This window comes from Dufourea novaeangliae, unplaced genomic scaffold, assembly GCF_001272555.1.
Source record: "Dufourea novaeangliae isolate 0120121106 unplaced genomic scaffold, ASM127255v1 scaffold76, whole genome shotgun sequence".
Classification (NCBI taxonomy): domain Eukaryota; kingdom Metazoa; phylum Arthropoda; class Insecta; order Hymenoptera; family Halictidae; genus Dufourea; species Dufourea novaeangliae.
This window is the reverse complement of record NW_015373950.1, coordinates 1,053,630-1,073,137: the sequence shown is the minus strand read 5'-3', so window position 1 is coordinate 1,073,137 and position 19,508 is coordinate 1,053,630. Positions and strand designations below refer to the sequence as shown.

At 36.7% G+C, this 19,508-nt stretch overlaps 1 protein-coding gene across 1 annotated transcript; it reads left to right on the top strand.

Moving 5' to 3' along the window:
• Positions 1–4,426: 4,426 nt before the first annotated feature.
• LOC107186169 (histone-lysine N-methyltransferase trithorax) lies at positions 4,427–19,271 on the top strand. The gene is given in 11 exon segments (XM_015573982.1): positions 4,427–4,694; positions 5,282–6,707; positions 6,826–7,395; positions 7,493–7,926; positions 8,047–8,208; positions 8,269–8,664; positions 8,849–14,444; positions 14,447–15,404; positions 16,429–16,591; positions 16,693–16,839; positions 17,579–19,271. Coding segments are annotated over 11 exon segments (10,191 nt in total). The 5' UTR covers positions 4,427–4,529; the 3' UTR covers positions 17,753–19,271.
• Positions 19,272–19,508: the final 237 nt, after the last annotated feature.

The following is a 19,508-nucleotide window of genomic DNA, read 5'->3' as shown; positions in this document are numbered from 1 at the left end:
GCCTTATCCATATTCCCTTGTTACGAACTCGATCGTAAAAAACGACTCGTACGAATATTTTCTTTTTTTTTTTGTACTCGTAACCAAGCTGGATGAAAATTATCTCGCACGGAACACCGAGTCCAAGTATTGTACATCTGCTATGTTTCCTCTTGCTCGTGTAAGAAAAAAAAGCAATCGAAATAAAACGGTCAATAATAAAAAAATTAGTTCTTACTTCGTGAAACAGTTTTCCCCAGAAAAAAAAAGGTTTCTCGCCATTTTAGAATTTATCGAATTCATTTAATTTCTTTCTTTTCTGCTTTCATCCGAATCAGAGTTTCTCATGGATTTTTTTTTTTTTGAACTTTATCGCATAAACTTTGGAATTTGTAACTTTTTCGAGTAACTTCATTTTTGCGAGCAGAATCGAAATGAGGAGTATACGAAAGAAATATTTTCTTTTAAGGTTTACACTGAATGTATTCTTATTCATAATTAATGCACGCCGAGTAATTGTGATCATTGACTAACAGATTAATCGAAGTGAATGTAATTATCCAGTATAATTGACTTATTCATATGCGAAATGATTGCATTATTGTTCCAATTGTTTTGGAATTTTAATGAGGTCTTAAATTAATAATAGTAGAATACTGTACGTGGAACTGTACGTTTATTAAGTGAATGTATGAAATAATTAAGGAAGTAATGAATGTTCAGGCACAGGTACAGTTTTCATTTAATATAACACTCCGAAAATTTCAAGCAGCATACCTCGAAGGTTTCATTTGATAATTTGGGTAACTTCAGCGTGTATATTATAGCAGCATGAAAATACGTAAATGAAAGGAGTAGTAAAGTAAACAAGAGAGTCTTCAATGGTGGAATATTTTTCCACTTGAATTCACGATCTTTTGTATTATACCCCTAATTTTTAAACACCTATATATAGTACAAACGTTATAACATTATTTCCAAATTTAATTCATCTTAAAAAGATAGTCAAAACTATTTATAAATATATAATTTATATTATCATTCTGTACATAATGCCCATCCATAAGTCACTGGTCACTCGTGGTACTGATCGCAGAATATGAACCAATTAATGTTACAAAATTACCTAAATTATGAGATAAACTAGGTCATTAATAATTCTGCTCATGGTAGAGAAAACGTGAATTACATACAGTGTTGTGAACAGTATGAAATATGTATTGAATTAATATGTTCATTACACTTGGAAATATGTACATATCTACTCGAATGAATCGTGGCAGTTTAACGCTGCACTTTCAAAATCTAATCTTCGCATTTACAAGAAATAATTACAACGATCGTGAATGATTTGTAAATCAATTAAAAAGAAGTAATCGGAAAAATATCGAACATGTGATGAATTTTGCACAGATTCGCAAACTCCTGTTGGAATAGCAAAAACGACTAATCGAGAAATGTTTGAAAAAATTCCGTCAACCCGACGACAGTTTCGAGAACATGAAGATGCGATAGGAAAAGCGGCATACAAAGTGGAAATTGCGTATTTTTAAAAGTAGTGCCTCGATGAGTATATCGACGTAGGTTCTTTCCAATTTACTACAGGTCATCGAGCACAAAGCATCTGATTTGTAATTCATGTGTACCATGTTTATCGAGTTTGTTTTCGTGTATCTAGCTCGAACGAGCTGATTTAATTAAGAGCCTCGAAGCTTCGTTATTAATAGACGCGAGCATTTAGTCTCTAAAAACCTAAAAAACAACAACCCAAACATAATTGTTTTTTGTAAAGAATGTAAATAACTAAGAAAATTGCGTATAAGAATGTAGAAAGTGCAATGAAAAATAAATCCTCCTAATTGCATTTCATTTCTAAATCGTTAATGGAGAAATTTAAAGGATGGAAATAATATTTCATAATTTATAACAACTAATGATAATCGTATTCGATGTCGTGGTAACCGAAAATTCGCGAAGTGAAATTATAGATTCGTAAGTGCTGTTAAGTTGGCAAATAGAACCGATATCTAGTATGAATATCGACGTATTTAACTGGATTTCTTATTAAATGCCAACCTAGTTGAGATAGGATATGCTCGCGATACGCCCCTATTTTCATTTCGCGTTTAATAAAGTTTATTTTAAGTACATTCGTACCTACATAATTAGACAGATCATAAAGCAAACAAGAAATAACGAACAAGTACAGAATATATATATTAAAAAGTTTCAATAAACGTCTGTCGAAATTTAATATCAACTAGACATCTACACTTTGCGTAATAAGCGAATAGCAGAATTAAGGAAAGTGTATATATTTGCAGCAATAATTAAGAATTGTGACGGCTGGATGGCCACCAGTTATTGCGACGCTTATGAGAGCTATGCGAATAATATAAATAATAGAATTTAATCTTTAGATTGCTGATATTTATGTAAACTTCGATTTCAGTAATTATTTTACGAAAATCAAAATCGTCGAAATATTTATTTCATCATTTAAAAGTTGTCATAACATAGAGATATAATAAAAGCATATTAGTATATTTGTTTATAATCTGTTTTCCACTATTTTCTTATGTACCCCCCCCCCCACCTTAAAATCATTATTTTGTATTTTAGTAGTTTCATAAAAAGTACAAATTATTTTTTATATAAATTATCAATTTATCTTTTGAAAAATTTCCTTACAAATTATTTTGCAAGTCACTTTACGAATTGACATATAAGAAGATCTGCATTTACAAATTTTTTAATAAAATATTCACATGAAAGGAAATTGAATAAATGAAACGTTGAATAGTTTTTCTAAATCCGTAATAATTTGAAATAACTGTTTCCATTTTGACAGAGAAATTGTATAATAAAGAATTCTATTCGAATCACAGGCACCTCCACATACAATCTCAAATATTTGTGTTGCAATAAATCAAACAATGTTATAAAATATTCAAAATACTATTTAAAAAATGGACATATATGGAGTGTGCAAATGCCATTTTAAACATTTGATAAAATAATTTTTAGTTCAGAAATTTACGTATTTCATACAACTTGTTCAGCGTTTTAGAGAGAAATAATTTATTGTTTTTCTGTTGTTTTATAAACTATGAAATATTTTTAGCAAATATTATTTATTTGGAAAATAATTTGACAGAGTTTCAAACACTCATGTGTCATTTGTCTTTCAGAATGGTAGGGAGGGGTGTGCAACGTTTCCCTCCAGGGTGGCTGACAATAGTATCCCATTAATCACACGAAAGACCCCCATGCACTCTAAAATGCCGAAAAAGAGTTTGTAGCTGTCCCTAATAGTTTATGATAATATAACATGTAATACTTCATACTGCCAACCTTGTATAGTACTCTCTATAACACGAAATGACTTAATCTTTGATATTATGATCAAAATATAATGCATAATTAATAACCATTAAATATTAAAAATATAGTTTAAATAATAGTTAATTGATTTCTACTTTTGTCATGATTAATCCAGATGAATTGAAATAAAATTATTTTTGTAAACGTTTATGAATTGTAGGAATAATTATTTATTTTACGTCATATTCTACTGTTTCAGTCAATTATTAATATATTTTTCGCAGTGACAAAAAATTGTAAGGGTTGTTTTAGCGCCTTGTTTTCGTTTTTAAGAGATAATTTACTTTTAATAAAATCCTTTAGTTTCAATGAACTTAAATTCAAAATTGAGGAATAATGATGACAATTTCAATGAAATTATTTAATATTTAAAAACTCAAAAATCATAGTGCAATTAAGTCTGTATAATATTTGTAGGATACGTAAATAAGATGAAGAAAATTTGTATTGCAATAATTAGAAAGTTTGAACAACGAAAGTTACATTAACGAGTCCCGCAGAAGATAACTCAATATTCCCTAGAGTTAAACACATTATGGTGGGTTCAGAGTGAGCAACGCTCAATACGCGACGCACTGAACCAATCGCGTGCCGGCTATTACTAACTGTTGGCCATCACTACTTATCCTGTACTTGTAAACATTCGATTAAAACCAACTACAATATACAATTGCACTTTTTTATCTAAACGTCAGTACAATTTTATTCCATAAGTGTTTACAAAATAAACGCATTAAATAACGATCTATTAATCATTTCTAAGTGAAACAATTATTAAAGTTTTTAATTACATACTTGTCTCGTAAGGATAACGCAGGCTCCGTTTAAAATTGGGATTAATTGAATCAGAACAAAATCAATGCCCGGGCCGCTCGCGGTTCAAGCGCCGTTTGAATAAAAATCACTAGACGGTGGGGCGCGCGTATGTATTCAAAAATACATGCACCTACCTTACTACTACTGATTCTGTGTTTGACAGTACGCGCGTATTTCGCGGCTATCATCGAATTCGGCCGACGTTAACCGATGTTTAACGAAGCCTGCGGGTTCCGTGTGTGTTAAGTGTTCGTTGGTGTTCAGTTGGTGCGCCTCGACTGGGCAAAATCGCGTAAAATGGAAACAGAATTTCGTTGTGAGGTTGAGGTTGGCCGTTGAAAAAAGTGAACATGGGAAGGTCCAAGTTTCCCGGGAAGCCGCCGAAGACGGTCACCAGGAAACGGATCAAAGTTCTCGGCCAGCCCGAGACAGTCCAAAGCGATTCGGTAACCGTCGCCGAGAACATCTACTACGGACTTTCCCTGTTCAACGAAACATTTGGTGACAACGAGAAGGTAATTCGTAGTTTACTTTCGTGTGTACGATCTGCTCGAACGCGCCTAATTAGGGTCACGTACGAAACGAACGTCCCTTCGCTTACAAACAACTGTATTTATTCTATAAGCGTCATAGCCACCCATACGGCGCCGATTCCGTGGCCAGAAAAACTCGGAGATTTGGCTGTATAATGAAGGTTAACCTATTAGAAGGGAATCGCAGCCTCGGAATGGCAGATGTGTATAATACGTACTGACGTATCGCTATAGTTGAATGTGTCAGTGACTCGATACAAGAGATTGTTCCATTGTTGTTGTTATTTTGTAAACATTATTTATTTACATTCTCTCCTTTCACCTTTCATTGCGTTTAACGTGACACGAAATTTTAATGTGTGTGCTAGAATATTGTATTTTTGAACTATTAAATACATTTTGTTATTACAACATTATTGTATACACTGTTTGAGAAAAAAATTAATACTTAGGAATGTACAAGTTTAACGTACTGATAAGATATTAATTCTTTCAAAATCCGAATTACTAAAAACATTATTTGTACTTATTATTGACATCGCTTTAATGTTTATATTTTTCTTTTATAGGAACATCCACCATTTCATGGTTTTAGCACTAAAGAGGCTAATCTTTCTGTGTCTTATATCAAAACACAACAACATGACACTGAAAATGCAACTGTTAAATCACCACCTGATGCTGTTGAGAAACCTGTACCAAAATCAAAGGAGCATAACACGGTCGCAGATGTTCAAAATTCTCCATCGAGTATTGAAACTAATGTAGAGCCAGTATGCAATAAAAACGAGGAACCGACAGAAAGCATCAAACAGGATGTGACTGCATTGAATTCCAAGTGTGCTTCTAAATTCCATAGACCTAAAAATCGCAGAAGTTGTAAAAACATTAAGTTCTCCAATTTCATGAAAACACCAGTATTAAAGTCAGTGAACAATATCTTAGATCAGCATCAACGAACAAGACAATTGCGTAACAGTACTGCAAAAAGATTACTGCAGAGGGCAAAATCTAACGGTAATAATGTACGCAATATGACCGTGCAATGTGGGGATAAACCAAATGCTGTAAGGAAGTTTATTTTGCCAGTTCGAAGTGCACATTCATCCAGAGTTATTAAGCCAAATAAAAGGTTTATCGAAGAATTGGAAGAGATTTCTAGTGCGGAACCCAGTGAAAATGATATTGGTACACACATGAAGAAAGCTAAATTTACATTGAACAAAATTTGTAATCAGGACTCGAAATTGATGGAGGGAAATCTTAGTAAATTGTGTACAAAATTGAAAGATAAGGAAGTGAAGAATAAGACCAAGAAAGTAATTCAGCATACAAACTCCAATGCCCAAACTGTAGTACCGTGTGCAAAAAGCTGCGAAAAATTAACATCTGTACAAGACGCACAAGTATCAAAAGTTATTAATACAGATGTAAAGAAGACTAATGTGTCTAATAAAAACAAAGTGGTGAAAGCTCTGTCAGATGAATCCAATAGTACTCAAGATTCTTCACAAAATGCGATTAGAAAGGCTCAGAATTTCAAATTAACTGTGTCTAAAAGTCAGAAACCACTTTCTGTTCCTACAAAAGTTCTTCCTGATTCCAATGTTCCAAGTTCAGAGTCTTCCAGGATTCAAACAAGGTCAGGAACTCAAAGTGAAGTCAATGATCTAGATGTTCAAACAAATTCTGAAGATACTGGAAAAACAAAGGAAACTACTAATACAAAGAATCAAGACAATTCTAATAATGGGAGTAAAACTGTAGAAGGAAATTCGGATAATTTTGACACAGAAAGTACATTGTCTGAAAGTGGAAGCGAACATAGTAACAATACAGAAGATGAACAATCAGAATGGACTGGAATGAAGTTGAATGGTGGAAAAGTCATTTTGAGGAAAGCAAGATTGAAGCTGGATAACAAATGTGTTGGAGGAACTGAAGGACCTTTTTCAACAACAAATAATAATGTTACAGGTGGAAACACTAACTTGGGTATGTATCTAAACACTAATTTGTTCTTATAATTAATTGAATACTTTAAAATAAACAATAAGTAGTTGACATTTAAAAACTATAAAATAACATTGATTGCACTTTTATAACGCTTTAGGATTAACAGGTACTATTAAATGTGGTGTGTGTGGAGCTGTACGGTTTTATCGATTTGTGAAACAAGCCAGAAAGTTCGGTATTCACAGTTGTGAATCCTGTAGAAAGTTTATTAGCAAAATGATTAAGAGACAGGCTTGTGCAAAATCTACAAACAGTACCCTTCCAGTTCTTCAATGCCATAAAGGAGATGGTTTATGCTTAATTCCACCTGTTGTACGAAGTCAACAATGGAATCTCATGAGATGTGTTTACAAAGCTAGATGTCCAGCATGTTGGCTAAAAATGTGTTTGAAATGTTACAACATTCCTTCTTCATTGAGAACGGGTTTAAATGGATTACTACCACCGATAATGAGAGATCCTCTGAGTATTCCCTTGTCATTGAGTCAAGAGGACAATGATAATCAAGGGCAAAAATTGATATCTTCTAAGTTAGGTTGGCCTGCAGAAGACAGTTCAGAGAAGAACCTGTTCAAGTCAGCTATGAATTGGAGAAATATAGAAATAGGTCAGAAAACCAGCTATCAAGGCACTGGTGGTGGTTTCCTGTATACAAAACTAGATAAATGTAAGTTATTTATTAATATATTTTCTTCTAATGTTTTCATTGCAGAAATATCTTGCATTCGCCATATGTGTCTAATTGTCGTAATATTTGTTTATAGTCGATTCATCGCTAAATATATCGCCTAGTAAAAAGAGAAGAAAAAACAACAGGATAAAAGTGAGGAAGAAAATAAAGAGTCCAATTTTCTCTTCACCACCTGCAAACCAATGTCCACAACCCCTTAGACAGAGACTTGAATTAAAAGGGCCAAGAGTGAAACATGTTTGTCGAAGCGCAAGCGTTGCACTTGGCCAACCAATAGCTACTTTTCCTTCTGTAGAAGGGAAAGAAGACACTGATAACAGTAAGCACATTCCGAAAACACTGAAGGAAAACGATAGGTCAGAGAAGAAAGATTGCACTAAAGAAAAAGAGCCACCAAAACACAATGATGAAAACACGGTGAATCATAATACTGTTAATGTAACACACCAATCCCATCTAAAAAGAGGAAAAACGCAGCAAAGTATCGCAATATCAAATTTTCAAGTGGTAAGTGGTTATAATAAAAAGAAGAAGAAAAAACAAATCCGTTTTACGGATTAATATGATTGGTCTCAGCATTTACGATACGATTTTACTTAGATTATGAAAAAAATAAAATTATTACAGGTACCTAAAACAAATAACGATGCACTACATACAGTGTCTATAGACTTTTGGGAACAATATGATCCTTCCGAAGTTGGTGCAAAGGGTTTCGCCCTTATTGGTTCAGAACTCTTCCATATCTCTGCTATTTGTTACCTTTGTGGAAGTGCTGGAAAGGAACCAGTAAGTAACGTGTATGTGTGTATTATTATTTACGATTGTACATTGTAACAATCTTTCCAGCTCATCCATTGTCAGTGCTGTTGTGAGCCATATCATGCCTTTTGTTTGGAACCCAGTGAATGGAATGCTTGTGCCCAACCAAACTGGTGCTGTCCTCGATGTACAATATGCCAATCCTGCCATCTAAGATCTGGTCCAAAATTGTCTTGCATTCGTTGTCGTCAATCATTTCATCATTCGTGTTTGTCGAAATCTGGTGTTAGTGCAAGACTTTATAGTCCTGAAAGACCTTTTGTCTGTCAAAGTTGTGTCAAGTGTAAAAGTTGTGGTAGCGAAGGAGTTAATGTTCACGTCGGCAACTTACCATTATGCTCGATGTGTTTTAAACTACGCCAACAAGGAAATTATTGTCCACTGTGTCAAAGGTGTTACAACGAAAATGATTTTGATACAAAGGTGAGTACGTGTAACACTTTTTCGAATTACTAAATGTGTATAAAATACGTGTACAGGTACAAGCATTCTTCTATACAACAGAATATGATATTACTTTTATCGATACTCCATATAATCTTCATTTTTTGGTTGATTCTTTAAAACACTGTTTGTTACTTCAATGATTTCATATTGTAATTTTCAGATGATGGAATGTAGTGAATGTTCTTATTGGGTACATGCCCGTTGCGAAGGACTTTCCGATGAACGGTATCAAGTTCTTAGTTATTTACCTGATTCCATTGAATTCACATGCAGCCAATGTTCCTCTAATCCTAATTCAGTTTGGAGAAATGCTATAGAGGCTGAACTGAAGGCGGGTTTCATAGGTGTTATAAAATCATTAAGTAAAAATCGAAAGGCTTGTGCTGCACTGAAGTGGAGCCCAAGAAAAGAGTGTTTATGCAAACCCATCCCCAGCATAAGAAGGTTAGATTTTTCGAATGAAAAATCGGATTTGATTACAATGAATACTAAAGAAATTCTAAATGGCGAAGAATCCGAAGAATCTAATAACGAAAAGTCTAAAGACTCCGAATCTAGTTCCAGTAGTAGTAATTCAAAATCAGATGGAACGATTAGGGTAACTGAAGATCCACCTGCAGATTGTTCTAATAGAAGAGGTTTGAGACGACTTCGACAAAAGTTTCATCTAAAGGAATGCTCTGTTAGAGTAAAGAACTGTGTTCTGAGAGATAATCAAGACAGTGATAAGAAAGATTCGGTAGTTCAAGAGAATTGCAACGGTAATTCAAATGACACAGAATGTCATTGTTTGGAGCAGCAAATCATTGTGAGACCTTCACCTACACTGATGTCGGTAAAACGAAAGGTTAATAACAATGAATATAAAACGTTATTACAGTTTCATAGTGACATGGAACATGTAATAAACTGTACTGGAACTAAAGAACTGATCGACGCCTATCACGAAATTTTGCAAGAGGTATTTCCGTGGTTTAGTCCAAAAAGTATTAAATGCAGTAATGGAAAATCTGATACATTAACGCCCACTAAGGACAATTGTCAAAACGATAGCCCTAATACAAAATTAGATGATTCTATACTTGAAGTATGGAAAGAGGAAGTAATGAAAGCACCGAAAACAATCGCAGCTAAAACAGCAAATCTGTATAACGTTCACGTTGAAGACAGTAGATCGTGCTGTTTGTGCAAAGGTTTAGGCGACGGTCAGGAAACAAAAGAAGGACGGCTCTTATATTGCGGACAAAACGAGTGGGTGCACTCGAATTGTGCACTTTGGTCCAATGAGGTGTTCGAAGAAATCGATGGTTCTTTACAAAATGTTCATAGTGCTATTTCGAGGGGCCGTTTAATCCGTTGCTCCGAATGCGGAAAGAAAGGTGCAAGTGTTGGTTGTTGTGCGAAAAACTGTAGCAGTACCTTTCATTATCCTTGCGCGAGGAACATTGGACTCGCGTTTAATGATGATAAAACAGTATTTTGTTCTTTGCATTTAAACAACTGTTCGCAAAAAACGTTACAGAACGAAAATGATTTTAGTTTACGAAGACCAGTGTACGTGGAGCTGGATCGTAAAAAGAAGAAGTATGCGGAGCCGAGTAAAGTGAAAGTTATGATCGGTTCACTGATAGTCGATTACTTAGGCACAATTGTACCGGAATATTCCGACACAGTTGAAAAAATTGTACCTTGCGATTATAAATGCTCTCGGTTATACTGGTCTACGGTAAATCCATTTAAAATTGTAAGGTATTACATCAGGACGTACGTACAAGTGTATGTTCCCGATGTTTCTCCTGACCTGGAAAATAACATAACCATCGATCATTCAAAAGAAAAAGAAAAAGAAGATTTGTTGAATACACAAAAAACGGAGTTCTTAACTGTGAAGCAAACTTTAGATGGTTTAATTGATACAGTCTGCAATAAGGAAGTCGATGAAAACTTAGCAGAGCAAAATAATACAGATCTGTTACCTCCTGAATTGAAAGAGGCCATATTCGAAGATTTGCCGCACGATTTGTTAGATGGTATTTCCATGCAAGATATATTTCCTAAAATGTCGTACGAAGATTTTTTAGCCATGGACCTAAAAAATGATGGTACATTTGCAACAGATCTATTCAAAGACGATATGCTGACGTCCGAAGTGGATGAAATCATAAAACCGCCGGAAAGTAAAGCTTCGAAAATCGATCCTTCCCTGTTAGAATTCGGAGCGCATAACGATCTTTGGGTGCACCTAGAAACGAAAACTTCCGTTCAAGATTTAGTGGACGATTTGATGAATTCTAAGAATCAAAAACACGGAGGCAGAGAATTGAAGAGGTCTAAATCAGAGGTAATATCAAATAGTCCGTTGGTGGTTGGGGGACAGAGACATCATCAGCGATCTTGTAGTTTAACTTGGAGTTGCAAGTTGGACGGTACATACGGTCCCAGTATAAAAAGGCGAAAATTATCGAGAAACTCGAGCATGACAAAATCCAGCGAGACAAGCATGATGGTATTGGATTCGCAAACTGAACGTCCACCTACCTTGCACGAGTTAAGAATTCCAGATAGTATTATGGTTACCGTCGGCAGAGCGAACACGCCTAACATCTTATCTGATTCTTGGCTCTTTTGGCATACAAGGCAACAGCCACGAATATTACAGGTCGATGGGACTGCTGATCCAAGTAGTGCCAGCGAATGCAGTTCACCGGAATATAACATTGATGAGAAAACCACAGGATTACATGTACCGCCGTGTACAGAACACTTGTCTATCCCACAGTTAGATGGTATCAACGATGAATCCTCTTGCGACAGTAACGAATTCACTGTACCCACCGAGAAGGATTTTAACTCGTGTACAACGTCGCCGAACAACATTTTACGACCGAAACGAATATTTGGATTTATTAGATCGCACCTGGCCAAGAATAATGAGAAACCACAGAAGAGCAAAGTTAATTTCTTTAAAGAAAGTAATTTAAAATTGAACTTAGAAATTCCACAATTAGACGGTGCCGATGATATTTCCAGTGACGATGAGTGCATATCACCGCAGCATGTTGAAAATGAGAGGATCAATGTTACCTCTCAATGTGACGCGCCGTTCGATCACATAGATCGTCCAGTCACTTGCAAACGATGCCGTTGTACCTATAGAACGCAAGATAGTTATAATAGACACTTGACGCATTGTGATATCATGATAACCAGCGACAGTGATTCGGAAACCATGGATAACAAACTGGCATCGCCTGACTCCAGATTTTCACCGAGCGTTGGTTCTATATCTCCACAGTTTATAACTCTGTCGCCATCAGAAGGTCACACACTTTCTTCTGATTACCCAGACATACAGGCTACGTCTCCGTTAGAAGCATCTGTACCATCTCCTCATCCAGCGATACAAATTGAACCAATAGCACAAGCAATTATTACACCGCAAATTCATACACACGCCACTGTGGAAACTGTGCATCAAACAGTATTAACATCTAATGATATGATTGTACAAACACAGTACACTAGAACAACAACCACATTACCAAATCCTACGGTATTACCTCAAGAGAGTACTGTTCAGATAACAGAAATCACGGATTCACCGTCTGTTACGAGTGATTCTAGTATTACACCGAATATCGTTAACACACCAATGAATTCCCCCGATGGTGCGAGTTCTCAAACTGTTCCGAGTCCACAAGTGTCGCCGACATTTTCTTCTACTGGTGTACAAACCGCGAATAACGAATCACAAGCGAATGTTCAGATGACCAAATTGGCCAAATCAAAGTCTCCGAGAGCACCGAAATCCCGAACAAAAGCTGTTAAAACACAAATCACGAAGAATACTGCACAGCCCCATCATGGACATCATAGGTTTCAAGCGGTACAAAACAATGCTCCAGTTATACAGCTGCAACAAGCACAAAGACCAAGCGGGCCAACAGTAATATTACAGCAAGTGGCATCGCCTGGTATTATGTCATATGTGGAGACATTGCAACAACAATCTGGTCAAAATCTTCAGTACGTAACAACAATTGGTGGTCAACACGAAACTGCGTTTAAACCCCAGTTTATAACAACTAATCACTTAGTTCCTGGTGCATACATACAAGCACCTTCTGATAATTTATTGGCATTACAAAATGGAGGTATATCGATACTACCAAGCGTGCAAATTGCCCAACCACAACCGACAGTTCTAGGGACAATTATCCAGCAACAACCGAGTGCAATTCAGTGTGGGGTTATATCATCCGAGCAACTGTTATTAAGTTCAACTCCAACATTGGAAATGTTTACAGATTCAACAGGCAGTATGTTTCTTTCGAATCAACCAATGTATTACGGTCTGGAAACCATCGTAAGCAACACAGTAATGTCCTCCAGTCAGTTCATGGCTGGCACGGTGCCACAGGTGTTGGCAAGCAGTTACCAAACAACAACGCAAGTTTTTCAAGCTTCTAAACTTATGGAACCTATTGTGGATGTTCAGACTGTTCCAGGTGTTCCAACAGTAACAGCGGTACAGGCAGTACAAAATGTACCTGGAGTGCCCAGTGTGCCCAATGTCGCTACTGTACCAAGTGTATCCAATGTATCCAGTGTACCCAATATAACCAACATACCTACCGTACCTCCTAATCTATCCAATGTACCTAATGTCCCAAATGTACCCACTATACCAACTATACCCACAGTTCCCTCTGTATCCAATATAACAAACATAACAAATATACCCACTGTATCCAATGTACCAACGATACCCAATGTATCCAGTGTACCCACTATACCCAGTGCAGCTAACGTATCTTGTGTACCTAGCGCATCTAATGCGGCTAGCGTACCTAGTGTACCTAATGCACTTGGTGTGCCCACCGTACCTACTACACCCAGTGTATCTGGTATACCTAATGTATCCAACATGTCGAGTATACCTAGTGCACCTGCTTTACCTAGTACTTCTAATGTACCTAATATACCGACAGTACCCACCGTTCAAAATGTATCCAATATCTCTACCCTACAACCTAACCTACAATCCGTGGGGAATGTTCCCAGCATACCCACGGTACCCAGTGGATACGTAGTAGTGAATCAATCGACACCTATAACAGAATCTATCGTGCCACCACAAATCAATATATCTGCAACACCGAAACAGAGTTTCGGCCCAGCCACGTGTAACACCATGTTGCCTGTATCGTGTCAAAGTGTCGAATCAATAACATCGATACAGCTACCGCACACATGTTCGAGCGATCCACCGACTGTCACGAACGTGACGTCGTCGCCAAAGTTGTTACAAAGCTCGATACCAACGATACCAAGGGTGGCCGTACGGCCGAGCCCAGTCTCGAATTCGACGCAACTGAGCAACGGACCATGGAAAATCACCGAGCCACTGTTCGGCACGGAACAGATAATGAACAACTGTGTCCGACCGTACTTCGACTCGAAACACGTGTCCGAGAATACCAGTATGATAAAGTCTAGCATATCATCTAAAATACTCCCATTACCTAACCACTGTATAACACAACGGGACATAATTGTAAATAAGTTAAATCACGATGTAAATAATGTGCATAATAATTATAGTAGTGCCGTACCGAATTCGAACAATATTAATGTAAGTACAAGTAATAATCCAGTTATCGCTAGTTCGACTGTACAAAATAAAATAACAATGTCCGCAAGCAACGTACCGACGAGTCGACCGATGAACAGAGTATTACCGATGCAAGCTGTCACGTACCGGAGCCAGAACTGATGGAAACGAAGAAGCAAATTGTCGAGGACATGGTGGTACTGCCGACAGCAAAGAAACCCGACGCGGCGATAAGCGACATAAACGACCCGCTGAAATTGAACACCGAGACGATCGAGAAGGTGAAGGAGAATCTTAAATTGGAGCTGGACAAGGAGAAGTTGCAGAACGCGTCGTTGAAAATAGTATTACAAAAGCAGCTGCAAGATGGTTCCTATAAGATCACACACAACATGAAGGCGGTAGCACAGAACAAGAAATCGTCGCCGCAAGTAACGTCCGTGGAGATACTGCCGTCGAAACAGGTGCCGCCGCAGATAGCCTCGTTGCAATTGCTGCCGATAAAAACGTTCACATTGAAAGCGAACAAGATCGACGAGAAGGTGAAACAACCGATCGACAACAAGTTCAATCTGTTGAAGACCAAGACCCCGCCGGTTGCTGTTAAAAAACCACGAATCATAAGCAAATCGATGAAAACCGTTCCGCAGAAATTGCAGCACACGCAGAAAAGTGCCGTGAAAGGGCCGACGCTGATGTACGAGATAAAGTCGCAAGACGGATTCTCTCATACCGCGTCCTCGATGGCCGAGGTATGGGAGACCGTGTTTCAAGCCGTGCAGAATGCTCGAAAAGCGCACAATTTACCACCGTTGCCACATAATCCTCTGCTTGAGAATCTCGGCCTGGAGAACAACGCCACGGTGTACTTGGTCGAACAACTACCAGACGTGAACAGATGCACGAAGTACAAGACCAAATTCCATGATCTGGCGCCCCCGAAAACAGGAGACACGGAAAGTGATCTGCCATACACGTGCGACAATGGTGCTGCTCGCGCGGAACCGTTCAGAGGACGGAAAGTCCATGACATGTTCAGTTGGCTGGCGTCCAGGCACAGACAGCAACCAAAAATGATCGCCATTTCGGAAGCCGAATCCAGGTGAGGAATTAATTTCAGGGCTTGGAAACTGTTATGATGTCGATTTAGGTTCTTGAAACAGTTATGAAGAACTTTCATCCTGAATAAATGTTAAGAAGAACCGAAATTTCAGACTGTATCAGTTATTTTTTAGGTTCTGTATAAGTTCGAAAACACCCAGTTGTATCAAAGTTTCGAGCAAATTGCCAGCAAATAATGGTAAAATTTGTCTAAGAAACTATAGTCATCTGTTTCCGCATTTAACTTGGGTTTTGCAGGCGAAGTCTGCTGACAAACTGGTAAAGCAAATTGGCAGCAAATTAGCAGCAAGTTTTACAACACAACTCAGGGTAACTAACCTAGGCTATATTGCAAAACTTTGCTACTAATTTCCTGCTAATCTGCTGCCAATCTCCGAGCATATTGTTGCTAACAGATCTTGCATCAAACTTGTAACCATGTTGAGTACGTAACATTATAACAGGTAGTGGACAAAATTTGCCTTTGCAGGTTTGCCTGACTGGGCAGTTATAGAATCAATTATCGTAACGATTGTACAGAATTCTGCAGTAAACGAAATCACAACTATTACAGTTTTTTAAATTATTATGAATAAGTAAATATGTGTGCACACATTTGTACATATACAATTATTTTAAAATATAAAAAGTCTGTGTTAGTATAAATTTTTAACTGTTTAACAAAATTTTACCATAGTGACTTGGGGAAAACATATACGTATACAGTAATCTATAAACGTAATATGTAAAATTCTGTTACTATGAAAATTGATTTTATAACCATTTTAGAACTTATATAAAACCTAAAAAAAATACCGGAATGAAACTGATACAATCTGAAATTTAAGTTCTCCATAACAGTTATTCAGAATAAAAGTTCTTCATAACTCTTTCAATCGGTACCTTTACATAACAGTTTGAAACAGTTATTTTCGAAACCGTTTCAAGCTCTGATTAATTTGTTGCTATGAAGGACTGTCACGAATTGAGTATGATATATTGTAATTCTGTTTTTTCTTCTGCAGACGAGTGGCAAGTACAAATCTGCCGATGGCGATGCGGTTTAGAATACTTAAGGAGACATCGAAAGAATCGGTTGGAGTTTACCATTCTCACATTCACGGCAGGGGTCTATTTTGTTTAAGAGATATCGAGGCTGGAGAAATGGTTATCGAGTATGCCGGTGAGGTACGTGAAAACGCGGGAAAAATTTAATTCAATGAAATTTCTTTGATATGAAATGATTGATAATGCATTTACTTGTGCTTATTGTTACATAAATATTGCAGGTGATTCGAGCCTCTTTGACCGACAAACGAGAAAAGTACTATGACAGTAAAAATATAGGATGTTATATGTTTAAAATCGATGATCATTTGGTCGTTGACGCTACAATGAAGGGAAATGCAGCGAGATTTATTAATCACTCATGCGAGGTATCTATTTGCGTGACTTTCTTTTCTTCCCTAAAACTTTCTAAATAGTGTTATAACAAAAATAGTTTAAAGCAAATCTATATAGAACACATTTACGTGTATATCATAATAATTCATATCCGTAATTTAAAGTTATTAAATGTACTGAAAGAAAGAGTTTATCGATTCATGTTGATTAAATCGAAGTGATATATCGAGATATATTTGAACTACGGTATGTTTTTCTCTTGATATGTATTTGGTGAATAATACTGTCTAAAAGAAGGGGGGATAACTGATCTAAAAATCTCCAGTAAAATTTTAAACTCCAAAATTTGTATAGGTTAATTATAAACAAAAAACATTAACAGAATTCATTTTTTCTATAAATACCTATTAAGAGACTGCGGATATTTATACTAATATAGATTTTGATACATTCGTTTACAAAAATTGAAATCAAGTAGAAAGTTCTTTACTCTATTAAAGTAAAAACATCATGTACTGAATTTTATAGACCTGAATTTACTATGAACGCATCAAATCTGCAGTCTATATATCGATAATATAACATATCATACATGCCTAAGTTCACAGCTGACTTAAGCACACATAAATAATGAAACATTTCACTAGTTACGTCCACACGTTTTAGTACACCTTTATTTATCTTTTGCTACTGATGTTATAAAATTTAAACGTTAATCAGAACAATAGAACTAGAAAAATGGTTTGTAACGTTTGAATTATGGTGTTACAGCCGAACTGTTACTCGCGAGTGGTGGACATCTTAGGTAAGAAGCACATTTTAATTTTCGCTCTTCGTCGCATTATCCAAGGAGAGGAATTAACGTACGACTACAAGTTTCCCTTCGAGGATATCAAGATTCCATGCACCTGCGGCTCCCGCAGATGTCGTAAATACCTCAATTGAGACTGCATATACAGCTATCGTAAGCAGCCAACAGGCGCAGCAAACCATATGTGCTATAATTACGCGCGCTTCGGCATAGGATTCATTTTATTGAACGTTATTCATTTAATCATCAAACTATTTTCAGAGATTGCAGCTTTTTATTACTATAATGGAAAATAGATTATACAGTTAACGAAACGGGGAGTGAACCACAACAAAATATTAGAATGGCCAGATATATAATAGTAGACGAGGCATCGCGTTATGACAATGTTATTTTAAACGGCTACAGTTATCGTAGTTGATTTAAGGGGGGGAGGGAGGGGAACTATACTTATAGCAATAAACGATTGAACATGTCCTGCTTTCGTATCCCGACGAGCCATGGGCGGCGAGCACCACGCCCCCCCTGGGGCTCAATTGAAAGTGTTACTTTTATCCACGCCTGTGCTTTCACGCACGTCTTCTAGACTCTACTTATTATCTACTATTGAGGCTTAAGTGTACGAGTTTGTCGTCACTTTACACTAAATCGACAGCATACACCGTATGCATGTTCCATGTATACATACTTAAGTTAGAATTCTAACAATTCTGCCCCGCGATTGGACCAAGACGACGAAAGGACATGGAAACGGAACGGCAATGTATAGCACGAGAAAAAAAAAAGAATAAGAAATCAACGTACTTAGAGGGCGGATCGACGTTCTCCACGACCGTTACTTATTTCTTCTAAAATACGCCTCCGCCGCGTAGAAACGAGAAACACACACAGACACACTTTTAATGTGTTGAACTGTGAAACGGTCGCATCGTGAATACATTGTGCGTATTTAAACAAAAAAAAAAAACAAACAAAAAAGCGCGCACGCGATATTTAAACGAAAGCCACGTATGTAATTATATATGTATTTTATGTGAAACGGAATTTAGTGTACAGTGCACGATCGACTGCGTGACATTTTATGTCTGCTGTAGGGCCAGATTTCAAAATGTTCTTGTAAAATATTGTAATTGTTAGAATTAGACATTGTCTCTTGATGTAAGTACAGCTACCGGTTTAATTTAAGCTGAAATAACGTTTAAGCGTTAAGGGAGAAAAAATGCGCGCACGCATTAGAGAGAGAGGGAGAGAATGGCAAGAGGGAACAGTTTTCCCTGGCGTGCGGGATATAATTGTTGGAAGGTGTACCTACTTTGGCAGACATTGATGATATTTTTTAAGTCTTATTGTAGTTAACGAAAAGCTAACGGACACAAAGCAAAAAAAAAAAAGAAAAAAAACGGGAAACGTGTGAACACTTTGCTGCTTCCCGACGAAAATTTCGAAGTCTGTTCGTTTCAAATGGAGGATTAATGTACGCGCAATATTATTTTGATATGTTTTATTGTTTTTTTTTTTTTTTTATATAGATTTTTAAACACTGCACCCATGCGTTTGTGCTTCCGCCTTGCCAATATTACAATATTAATCTCATTACTTTATTTTTATATTTAACGAAAGCCGCTAGAGAGAGGAAAATCCAGCGAGAGAGAGAGAGGGAGAGAGAGAGAGAGAGAGAGAGAGAGAGAGAGAGAGAGAGATTTTATTTTACAGAAACTCGATGGAATCGCTACGAATCATGTATAAGAGTTCAAACGAGATTTCTGCCGAAATTTTTTGTTTCTTAACGAATCGTATGAAAGAAAAGCAAACAAACGGAATGGAATATCATGGAACTGATTACGTTGACGAATTGTAAAAACGTGAAAAGAAAAGCAACAACAAAAAATG